Below are 12,487 nucleotides of genomic sequence, written 5' to 3' on the forward strand. Positions count from 1 at the left end.
CTGGATGAGGTGCAATACCAAAGTGATTAGCACACTGATTTTAAGAATTGCATCCTGCAAAAACCATGAAACATATGTGGCAATACATGCAACCTACTGTTGTTATACCAAAACTCTTTAAAACGCACACAACAGTAATCGGATCTACATTAGAACTAAACCTAAACCTTCTTCAAGAAACAGAAAAGGTATGCCAATGGCAGTAAGTATTATGAGAAAACCCTTTACAAATAATTTTGTGAAACCTAATGCTTGACTTGTGATGATCATGCCTGAATGTACAAAGGATGTATCAGGAGTTATGACTTTATATTAATGGTTAATGCTTCTTGGATCGTCTTCTTAACCCACAATAATGCATGTTCATTTATATGCCATCAAATCCATGTCAGACCCTTGACAAGCCTGTCTGGAAACAGAATAGTAGGTACCCCGTTGTCATATACTGTAGATATGAGGCTGTTCTTTATCAAAGTTTATTACAAATGCAGATATCTTGCCCTACTGTACAACAAAAGCAACTTCATACTGGCATATAATTTAACATCCATAGTAAAGAGCCATTAAGCATTAACTCATCACATAAACTTATAGCAACTTGATTGTTTCCCAACAATGAACAGCGATGCACCTGCGCTACTTTGTGCATTAAATCGTCATACTTCGAGTGTTTGCATTTGATTTATGCAACAACATTCTCAGCATTTCACCAGACAGTCTTGTTGCCGTCTGCTGCCATATGGGACAAAGACTTACTCAATTAAGGCTGGGCCAACAGTATATGGCTTTTAACCTGGGACCTCATAATCTGCTTAAATGCTGTGACCCTGCAGTTGAAATAACCACACAGCTTCACCGAATATCAGCCCCCCACTATTTTAAAGCATTTGTTGTTTTATGGGAGATGATATTGAATACCTTTAATGTAAAACAAGATAAGAAGAAGATAACAGATTTTTAGTGATTATTGATTGACTTTATTATTTTGGCCCTCACCGGTTAACAAAGCAAGATGTGCCTATAACCATTCAGATAAGTTGGCAATTTGAAGGGCATTTATAACCACCTATGAAGGGAGAGTCTAGTTCAAGAGGGTGGGTCACAAAGTTGGGGTGTTTTTTATAGACCAGAGACGTGCAGAGTTTAACCACAGCCAGTGTCCGTCTCTGGTTTCATGCAACACTGTGGAGCAGAATGGACCCCGGCATGGAGAGCAGTCACAATATTTGAACTCAGAAGAGCTATTTACTTTGTATCCAGGAGAAATCTACTTGAAACCAGGCAAAGTGTACTTTTCCTTATTTAGGTGTTGACTTGATCCAGGTTTGGTGTTGAGAACGCACTTGGGAGAGAAGTTCACGGTTCCTGTCTGTAACAGCATGTGCAGGATGACGCTGAGTAATTACACTGTTGTAAATAACTGTTTAAATGTTAGCCATCCATGTTTTCCAATTCTGCATAGCCTACATGGTTACTGGTATGTTGCTGCTTCCATATTTTCCTCTTTGTTTGGTGTTATATTGTTGCAATGGATATTCCATTGAGTTAATTAAATTAATTTTATCTAATTTCTTCTCTTGCCAAGTTGACACATGAGTTGAATAATGTTTTGTTTTCATTAGGTTCCCTTCTTTCAAAGTGAAGTATTATATATATATATTAGTTGTAAAATACCAAGAGGAAAGGTTCCTCCAAGTTCTTGGGCAGGGAGTTCACAGAGTCTACCTGCCTCTAGTATTTTACTGCAGTTGTGTCTGTCATGACATATTATTTACTCTCACTTTTTTCCTCCCAGGCGTTTAAAATGGAGAAGGATTTCCCATCAACTCCCACACCTGTCAACACCCAGGGGTCAAGCCCTATACTGGATGGATCCTCCCCCAAACAGATTCCTCCCCCACCCATCTCCAGTGATCTCTCAGCTCCACTGTCTCAGCTGGCCAAGTCTCCATCCTCCTCAGAAATCACAACAGAACCTAGAAAATCCTCCCATTCCTCCCCAAAATCAGCTCAGGCCATGTCTAAACCAGGCAACCCCCATCCTTCTCCAGACAAGTTGAAGCTCTCATCTGGTGTTGAGACTGTTTCAACTAAACTTTCTTCAGCCAGCATGGCCAACATTTCAACATATTCCTCTCCCTCTCCCTCCACTACTGCTCCCACCACGGCTCCTGCAACTCCTTCCACTGCCCCCATGAAACGCACCTTTGCCTCCATGGCCAAGAAGGTGATAATCCAGGAAAGACTTAAAAAAGCAGAGGAAGAGGATGCCAAAGATGACGATGATGGTAAGAACGCCTCCATTGTGAGTTTGGGATTACGCAAATCACACACTGTGAATTTTAATGACCTTAGGGACTGACGTAGCAGACCACACACTCATTGCTGAGTCGAGGTGTTAAGCCTTGTGCTACATTTTTGAATGTCTTTCCATGTGTGGCACAGTACTTAACATTCAGTTAACATTGTTTTCTTGTTTGAATGCTGCATGGAGCAGCTGCACACAATACAAACATTAATACTACAAAAGATCTCTTTATTATCATTGATGATGCCTTTATTTGTGCATCCCTGCTTGTTAGATCACTAGTCTGATTCAATTACATTTTGGGTGTTACTAAGGAAGTTCAGAAAAGCAGCTTTTCTCACCTTCTCCACTTTACTGTGACTGGCAGGTGAAAAGTAGTGAACATGCAAATGTGTGAAACACATTCCCTGTTGAACCTTTTTTGTCTTTGGATAGCAATGTTAATGTGATTGTCAGTCAGCCTATCACTTTGGTTCACAATGGAATGTCTCAGCAACTATCAGATGGATGAATGTAGGACCACCAGCAGGTTGACATTTCTGGCCTCTAGTGAAATGTCTCAACAACTATTGGATGGATTGTCATTAAATCTGGGACAGATAATTGTGATGCCCAGGCAATTTAGACAATGAACGTTATTTCCTCTAGTGCCTTTTGGAGGTTCACATTTCTGCTTTTGAGGGAAATATCGCATATATAGTCTCAGTGAGAAGTCAACTTGATTGGCTTGTGTGCAAATTCATGCCCACCACAGGCTGGATTCTTAAAACCCTGGGGATCCTCTTGGTAATTCCAATATTTTTGTTGTTGTGTAACACTTGTGAAAGAAATTAGAGTCCCATCAGTCTTGATTGTACTTTTTGTTTCTATGTTAGCATGCTGTTTGAATAGGGATGTCAGCATGCAGCTCAAAGCACTAGTAAAGTCCAGCATTTTACAGAAACTGAATAGGGCTAAACAATTAAAGTTATAGTTGGTAATCCTGTTCAGAAACATGTTTTTTTATACTGGGTGAAATGGTCCGTCTATCCTGAGAGTAGTCAATACATTATGTATTCAGAAAAAGGAACGAAAATAATGAGGCCTCTGTGGCAACTGCAGGATTGACAAAACTCTGTCCATGCTTTTCGCCCCAAGAGCAAAACTGCCATGTCTCTCCCCCTCTCGCTCGTCCTGCTTGCGCAACCAGAGTCTTCACCTAGGTCCACGGAAAAGTGAAGGCGTGGCTTCAGAGAGCAGTCTGAGGAAAGGGGCTAGGACTTTTGACTTCAGTGTTTTCAAAAATGTAGCCTGCTAGAACAGTTTTTACAGAATCTCCAAACCTATACCTTTAATCGAAATATTATTGCAATCTGATCATACATGCCATATTCAAATTAAAGCTGCAAGTTTGATATGTATAGGAGTACAAATATACCAACAAGCTTGTTTGGGGCAGGTTGGAGCAAAAGTCACATAATTATCAATCATTAATTTTTTATTTTTGAGAGAGTATTTGCTCTAAAATTGAGACTTATCACAAAATATTTGCCATATGATATATATAATCTTTTTTACTTGCATATCGTTAAACTCTGTTGCTGAAATTTTTGCTGTGGATGAGAGACTGTGGCATTTGAAATAGGGTTACAGGCGAAGAAGCTGAACCCCTGTGCTTAAAGGACACAAGGGAGACAGTTACTGTTGCGAAACTGGGCACGGTGTTAACGAAGCCATGGGGTCTTGTCACAAGATATCAGCATAGACGGACAGATACAGACACGTTTAAAGTGAACACAATCTCACACATAGAGTGGATGTACACCTTTGACTTCGTCTTATTCTCATGTTACAAGTTGTATGACAGGTGACTTTGATTAGTTGCTGGTTGTGAACACAGCATGTGTAAAGACCAGCAATGAGGCATGCTGCTTCTCTAATGAACATACCATTACAAATTTGCATGTGATATATGAGGATTTAAGCCATTTCCCCTTCTCTCCTCCAGATGAAGAACCAGAGGAGGATCTGACCATCGAGCAGATGGAGGAGAAGGCCAAAGCTGGTGATGCCAGAGCTCAGACCCGGGTGACTGAAAGCACATACATCAAGACTGGCACTTGGCATTGTTTTCTGTCCTGCTGCATGATTCAGTCTGGTTGAGAGCAATATCTATTTTTGACCTCTTAGACCAGACTTTGAATATGATACACAAGATACTGTCACACATACAAATCATTAAGAACGCTATTACAGTGTATTGCAGCATGCACTGAATTTGTGCAAATAATAATGAAATATTCACATTCGCTTTGCTCCTCATTCTCTGCCAACCCATACAAATGTGCTGGTACTGTATAAGAGATGGAGGGGAGTTGGGGGTAGGGGTTGGAAGATGAGACCAGACTTTACATTTAATACCCACCAGCTCTGAAAGGGTAAATTCTTAAGTGGCCAGCTATGTGGCTTGTCGTCACGTTGTAGGAGATGTGTGTAAGGGGACGTTAACAAACACGTGACCCCATAATTTCAGTAATTTGATATATACTATAGGCATCGAGGAATGGTTCACACACATTGATGTCTCATATATCAAACGAGACATGCCCTACACACACAGCATGAAGTCATACACAGGTAACCAGTAATGTTTTTCGTTTATATCATCATCATAATAATACATGTGTCTTGATTCATGCTAATGAAATTCATGCTATTGAAAGATTTATGAGGCCTAATGTGTATTGTGTGTTCCATGGACACAGGCACGAACACACTAATTCAGAGCTGCTTCAGATTCAAACGTATAACCATTCAAACAGACACATTTGATGGTAACTGGGAGAGAAGGAAGTTATGAGATGACAGTTAAGATTAGAAAACAGTCACTTGATATGCCATTGGGGCCTCTGCTACCCCTGGAAAACACTGAAAGACAGAGGCACCGATAGTCATAGAGGCTGAGAATTAACTGTTCTGACTCAAGCTATTTTCTACCAAAGAAACAATCTCTATCATAAATGTCTGTTCTGTGCATTGTCCAAGAGTAATTGGGAAAAGTATGTCTCCAGTTCTCACCAGTAATAATGAACCACATCGTCTTATTCCTTGATTTGTTCACTTTGTTCTTTGATATAGGCAATGCTTAACAATTCATATGGACTATGTATGGCATGACCTAAATTGCAACACATCAAATATCATACATACTTGCTGTGATTTGTATGATATAATGATGTGAAACTCTGTTATTCAAATACTTTGTATTCCAATACACTTCAGGGCCCTTTGCGTGTCTGAGCCACACTATACGGTGGACTTAACGTCACAGTGTACTGACAGGTTGAAGAATTAATAGTTAATACTGGATGAATCTACTTTTACCCCTCTTCTGTGTTTCAGCTGGGTCAGCACTACTTAATTCTTGCTGAAGAGAAAGATGCAGAGACCAACAATCTCCTGGCTGTTAATTGGCTGATTCTAGCAGCCAAACAGGGAAGAAAAGGTGCAGCAAGGCAATTACAACGCTGTTGGATCCAAAAGAAAGGTACAGAGTAACAGCCCATGCATATCCCTGCTTATGTTTCTGTTTTTTGTTTTTTGGTCCTGAACATTTCCCTGTCTGTCATTCTCTGCTAGGAATTACACCAGAGAATGAGGCTGATGTGCGCAAGTTGTCCACAGAGAGTAGGTTTGAGCTAGCAGTACGTAAGGCGGCTATGATGATGTACTTTAAGCTCAACCCAGAAAGGAAGAAAAAAGTGGCTATGACTGAGTTGCTGGAAAATGTCAGCCAGGTCAATGCAGTGCCAGGTACGATGCACAGCACATTTGTATTTTTACAGCAATCCTTCTTGGTATATTACTGGCTGCCCCAAATGTTTTGAAACATGTAGTCATATTATATATATCATTACTGTTTAATATCATTCCCCTTTGTGATGTCAGTGTTTGCAGCTGTCATGGTGAAGAATATCATATTACATGCAGGCAGTGTTTTGTAACTCAATGGTGCTGTGGTCATTTCTCACCAGTAGGTGGCAGTGCAAGCAGGATTCCTGGCCCGACTTCGAGCCAAACCCAGAAAGTGTTGGAAAGCATGGTCAGCAATGAGGGTAGGTGTCTAGACAGAGAGAGCGACAGAAAGCAGCAGAGGCGTTACTGTATAGTCTTGTATAATCCCCTGCATCATGTCTTCTCAGACAAACAGTTGGTGGACCTGGATGAGTTTGTTGAGATGACAAAACAGTATGCACAAGGCATTGTCCCCTCACAAAATGACAGTGAGGTCACAGCCAAGACTGAAAGCCCCGCACCCCGCAGCAGTGTTCAGAAGGTAAAACCAAATTAAAAATATGATAAATCATAATGAAACGTTTGACATGCAATGTATTTGTTAAATATTCAGATACAACCTTTAAGAGTATTGATTGGGTATGTGTGTGTGTGTGTCTGTCTGTCTGTCTGTCTGTCTGTCTGTATGTGTACAAGTCTGAGTTGGTCCCATCAGGCAAGAGGTCTTCGAAAAGTTCTTGGACTTTGGGCCGGACTGGGATGATATTGGGCACTAAGCAAAGAGCTCTGGACATGAAATCACGCCTGATGGTATCCAAATTGTATTCAGTATTATAATTGATTGTGTTTTTGCATAATCATTAAATTACCCTTCCATAAATATCAGTCCTTGCGGTTATGTTTCCTCTTGTTAGATCACGTCTCATAATTTTCTCTCCTGATTTTTGCCTTTTCATTCTCTCAGCCTCTCTTCATATCTGTCTCTCCTCACTTCAGATGCTGGAGTACCCACTTCACGCCGTCATGGAGATGAAGGAGCACCTGGTTGACTGGGCATCGCGGGCCGGTGTCCAGTGGCTGAGCACAGTCATCCCCACGCATCACGTCAATGCACTTATTTTCTTCTTCATCTTTAGCAACGTGACAATTGACTTCTTTGCGTTCTTCATCCCTCTGCTTGTCTTCTACCTCTCCTTCATCTCCATGATCATCTGCACATTACGTGTTTTTCAGAGCAGCAAGGTGAGCATAATGGGCAGATCTCAATTTTACTCAAAATAAATGGTAATTATAACTTAATTTAGCTTATTGAATGACAGCTGGATTTCTCCTGTTCCCTGTTGCTTTTCAGTGCGAAATGTTGATCCATGTTTCTTTGTTCTGTCTAGTGTTTATTCGGTTAAAGGTTTTGTTGTGTTTAACTTTAACCAGAAAAGATAAACACATATTTGAAGTTTTCTACTTGTTTTTCCATCTTTTCTTGTGGGATTCAAAGTAAAGTTATACAGTTTTACATGAAATCTGACTTGATGGAATAACATGCAATGAGGTGGTGCACTTTAATAGTAAACATACTAAAGTCTCAACTTTTGCAGTAATGGTTAAATACAGTTATGCATATGAAATGATACATGCACTGTTTTTCAAGATTTCCATTTTTCCTTTCATTCCCTCTTTATTCTCCAGACTTGGGAGAACTTCAGAGCCCTGACGTCTTTGCTGATACGCTTTGAACCTGGGCTGGATGTGGAGCAGGCAGAGACCAACTTTGGCTGGAACAACCTTGAGCCGTACCTCTACTTCATTCTATCCGTCGTCTTTGTCATTTTCTCCTTCCCTGTAGCTGACAAAGGCTGGATCCCCTGTTCGGAGCTCTCTACTGTGGCCATTTTCTTCACTGCTGTCAGCTACAAGAGCCTCAGCTCCACTGCTGCAATGTACGCACGCCGAGCAATGGCCATAGAGGTCAGAGGGCACTTAATTTTCAGAATCACAGTTGCACAGTGCATGTTGTTGCTTTTTCTATTGTGAACACGTTATCATCACTCTAGCCTGAGATAGCATGAGGTAAGTTTGAAGATCAGTGAACGCTCATGAAGTCATTTTATTCTCTGGTTTGCAGAGACTTGAAAGGCGTCAAAATGTTCCACATAACCACATTTGTGATCCATGCTTGAAACAGCATTACCTAAGAAGGATTAAATAACTTGTTAAGTAAAAAGCAATGGTGTCCGCAACTGTATAAGATAGAAAAGCAGCATAAAAGCCAGTGATCTTCTAACATTTTGAACAAGTAAATACATTAATGATCTGAAAAGATGCAGGGCTGTGATCTGACGGACTTGAATTTGAAATAAAAGGGTTCCTTCATAGCATTTCCAACCCCCTAAGCAATTAGTGGTGCACCTATTTTATATTCTTTTATTTTGTTGGACTTTAATTGTAATTTTTTTTCAGGTTTATATACCATGAGCCACAGGATTTTATTTTTACTTTTATTTTATTTTTCATTGGATGGTGCATCATTAGTCATTTTTCTCCTTGTTTTAACTGTCTTAACTATCTGTACAGCACTTTGTAACTGTAAAAAAAAAAGCTATATAATGCTATATGAAAACAAAAAATCTAGTTTATGTATATGCTTCTTTTTAAATGCAGGTAGCCTCATCTCTGTGTTGCCTGACGCAGTTCCTGCCAGACAACATGACGGCGCTTCGTTCTCTTGGACACACCTTCACCACGCTGCCACTAGGGGAATCAGTGGTGCTGAAGCTCAGTCTCCCCTGCCTGCTGTATGTTTACCTGTTCTACCTCTTCTTCAGGTGAGAGGAAGCATTTGGTCTGCAGGATTTGAACTGACAAGTTAATGCCCTTAAAATGATTAATTTCTCTGTTTTCTCCTCAGCATGGCAAGGATGCGTGGCTTCCGGGGGACTTACTGCTTCCTGATTCCATACCTGGTGTGCTTCATGTGGTGTGAGTTCTCCGTAGTGCTCCTCCAGAGTTCCTCCGCTGTGGGTTTAATCCGCACCTGTGTGGCCTATTTTCTCTTCCTCTTTGCGCTGCCTATTCTTGCATTTGGCCTAGCTGCCATGCTCTTCATCCAGGTCTTCAAGTGGTTCCTTGAGCTGGAACTGACAAAGGTGATTGTGACCCTGGTAGTGTGTGCGATCCCTGTCACCCTGCGGCTCTGGACACGGTTCAGCATGTCTATTCTGGATGTCTTCCGCTCACTGACCCACCGCGGCCCAGTTAAACTCATCTTACTCTGTGTCTCCATGGTGTTATTGTTCTTCTCTGTCTATGTGTACCATGCAGAGGGGGAGAAGTTGTACAACTCCACGCTGACTTGGAACCAGTACAGCCAGTCATGCGGCCCCCCTGCCTGGGAAACCAAAGGCATGGCCCAGACAGAGATCTTCTGTAGCCACCTTCATGGACACAGAGTCACTTGGGCTGGCCGTTTCAAGCACGTCCGTGTGGCTGAGACAGAGAATGGGGCACAGTCAGTCATTAACATGTTGCCGTTGTTCATGGGAGACTGGCTGCGCTGCCTGTATGGAGAGACTTATCCCAAATGTGAGCCATTGGACGTTACGGTTGCAAACCGAACAGCTGCAGAATTTGCCGCTGATTCTGCTCCAGCTCCTGTTTCACTGTCCATGCTTCTCCAAATGCAAGAGGAGGAAGAGTTGTGTCAGCTCAAGGCTCTGGCCAAACACACCTGCCATGTGAAGCGTTTTGACAGTTACCGATTTGAAGTGACAGTGAGCATGATCCGGGATGGAGGTGTGGGGCCAGAGGATATAATCCTAATGGCCAGCCATGAGTTTCGTGTGGTTCTGCTCAATCTCAGACCTGGGAACATGGTACAGTTCAGCACCAAGCTTGAAGGTCGCCTCGGAGCCAAAACCCCAGTCTTCGAGTTGAAGGCTATCCACTGTGTGGACTGTGTTTCCTCCCTGTTGAATAGAAGCAGGCAGGTGAAGATAGAGAGAAACTGGAGGCGCACAACAATGAAAGCCCTCAAGTTTGCATTTGATTTTTTCTTCTCTCCATTCTTGTCTGCAAAAATCACTACCTGAGAGGAAAGGCAGCAACACAGTGAAGCCAAAGTAACAATAACAGACTTAAACCTCCTCGGGAAGTCTTTTTCTTGTGATCTTCCGAATGAAGCTCATAGAATTGGTTCTCTCAGTGGGGTCCAAGGACCACCAGGGATCCTTGAGGCTGTTTCCGATTAAAAGGAGATTAATTTATTTTCATTATTCTTCCATACTAAAGTAACCCAATGCATATTGACTGTCCGGGTCATGTTTTTTTCAATAAAACATCTAAAGGCCATAATTTAATCAACCTTGGGCAAAATCTTATGAAACAAGGCTCTGTGGTCTAATTAGTGTCAGTTTAAGAGTTCTTGACATGAAAAAGTCCAAGAACCACTGGCTTAGAGTATTGTTTACAATTTGATATGACAGGGATCTATGGCTCATTTTTATGTACCAACATTTTAATGTTGTGGAATCTTCCAGTTTAATATTGTTGACAGTACTACTTCCTGTTACTGCATGAGCTTACAAAGATTTCACTCGCCAGATTCCAGCATTCAGTTTCACATACTGGTCAGAGATAAAAAATAAAAAAATAAAAAAATAAAAATAAAAATAATAATAATAATAATAATAATAATAATAATAATAATAATAATAATAATAATAATAATAATAATAATAAAAAAACCTATTCTTTACTCTGTATCATGTCAAGCTTCAGGTCTGTTACTGTAAACTTGTTGAACTTGTTCTTTGTGAGGAAGTTGCTGATCACTTCTTACAACCTGGAGATACTGTGCGTTTCTTTAAAATAAGATGAGGGTTTTTAGGGTTAGGTGACATTTTAAATAGAGTGAAATGTGTCTTTTATAGACCTATGTTGCTGCTGGTTTTTTCTATTAAGGAATTTCTTACATTTATAGTGAATATGTTTGCATGTACAGTATTGTGTACACATTAGCACAATTTTAAATGTACATTTACCTGCTTATTTATAGGTGTGTGATCATATTGGTTTTGTGCAGCCATGACTTTCTTGCTTTGTAGTCTTAATAAGTTCTGGTCTTAATCTTATTTTCTGACTATTGATCACATTTTTCTGTGCCTTAGACTATACTGCACAGTACATGAAGTAGCATTTGGAAAGTCAATGTGAAAATCTGCTCCATTTTCTTATGTTTGCAGTGAGACTGTTTAGGGTGAGCCCCAAAACCTATGTATGAAGCTAAAGTCTAGGTTTCATGGTTCTTACACTCTCAAAAACCAAACGCCATATCATAGATATCATGTTTGAGTCATGGTTAATTATGGATCTTTCTATTTATACTGCTGAACCAACTGTACAGCAGTTTATTTTAACCAACTGGGGGTGACTTCTAAATGTCATTTTTTAAATATACTGTACATCACTAGTCCTCACATTACTGGGGTTTATTTTTGGAAGTGTATCTTACAATATAATATGATACAGATATACTGGGGTTTATTTTTGGTAGTATATCTTGCAATATAATATGATTTAGATGCCAACAAAAGATAAAACACTGTTCATTCCCAATATTTGTCCTCATATCCTAATAATTTAGACAAGAAAGAGGGCAAAATCCAGATATCCAGATATGATATAACTAGTAGTCTTATTCTTAAATTTTGAAAACAGTTAATAGTAGTATAGGTATTTGGAAAATGCATTGCAACAAAGCTGAATATGGGGCCGTACCTATGGTTTTCACAGGCTAGCAAACATTTTCCCAAGTTGTACTGATCAGATGATCAGCATTTAACACTTACAGTGCATTAAACACTGTAAACTGCACCTGTGAATGACAGTCTTTGAGGATAAACCTGTACACTGTGAATTTATATAGTGATATACAGTATGGGGGTGTGCAATTCCTATAAATTAAAATGCTTGACTATGAAACAAACCCCTTGATGGTGGTTTTATTCAGATTCATGTTTCCATTCATTCTTTTGTGAAAAAAATGATGTCCCATTAAATTTAGACACAGACATTGAAACAATCCAACAGTCAGATTTTCTGTTATTTTATTAATGCACATTCCTTTCATTCATCTCATTTGAGTTATGTTTTTTGTATTGTTAAATTTGTCTTTTTTTAAAGTATGATAGATATACACGCTAGTAGCATTGAGTAATGGCAACATGCTGCTGCTGCTGTGCTCCTGAACACAAAATTTCTCACTGCTTTTATGTGGTGGTGCTTATGATGTGATTATAACTGACTTGTTCTAAACTACAGCTCACCATCATAGGACTGAGTCCTGGAACTTATATAATGCTTTAGGATGGTCCGTCACAATGTAAACTGCTTTCTTGTGAGTAATTTTCA

General features: G+C 40.1%; 1 protein-coding gene across 3 annotated transcripts; it reads left to right on the forward strand.

Annotated features, from left to right (window-relative positions):
- Nucleotides 1–1,141: 1,141 nt before the first annotated feature.
- On the forward strand, nt 1,142–12,062 carry wfs1a (Wolfram syndrome 1a (wolframin)). Of its 3 annotated transcripts, none has more exons than XM_085776742.1 (12): nt 1,142–1,281; nt 1,796–2,288; nt 4,296–4,375; nt 5,690–5,834; nt 5,927–6,100; nt 6,322–6,402; nt 6,490–6,623; nt 6,779–6,892; nt 7,079–7,324; nt 7,769–8,047; nt 8,741–8,904; nt 8,988–12,062. In XM_085776742.1, the coding sequence occupies exons 2-12, from the start codon at nt 1,805–1,807 to the stop codon at nt 10,165–10,167; spliced, it is 3,081 nt and encodes a 1,026-aa protein (XP_085632868.1). In that variant the 5' UTR covers nt 1,142–1,281; nt 1,796–1,804; the 3' UTR covers nt 10,168–12,062. The 3 variants fall into 3 exon arrangements, with proteins under 3 accessions (XP_085632868.1, XP_085632888.1, XP_085632879.1); XM_085776762.1 differs by having other exon boundaries at nt 6,325–6,402; XM_085776753.1 differs by lacking the exon at nt 1,142–1,281 and adding an exon at nt 1,378–1,398.
- The last annotated feature ends 425 nt before the right edge of the window (nt 12,063–12,487 follow it).

Source organism: Trachurus japonicus, chromosome 1 (genome assembly GCF_045865225.1).
Source record: "Trachurus japonicus isolate A0001 chromosome 1, Traja_1.0".
Lineage (NCBI taxonomy): Eukaryota > Metazoa > Chordata > Actinopteri > Carangiformes > Carangidae > Trachurus > Trachurus japonicus.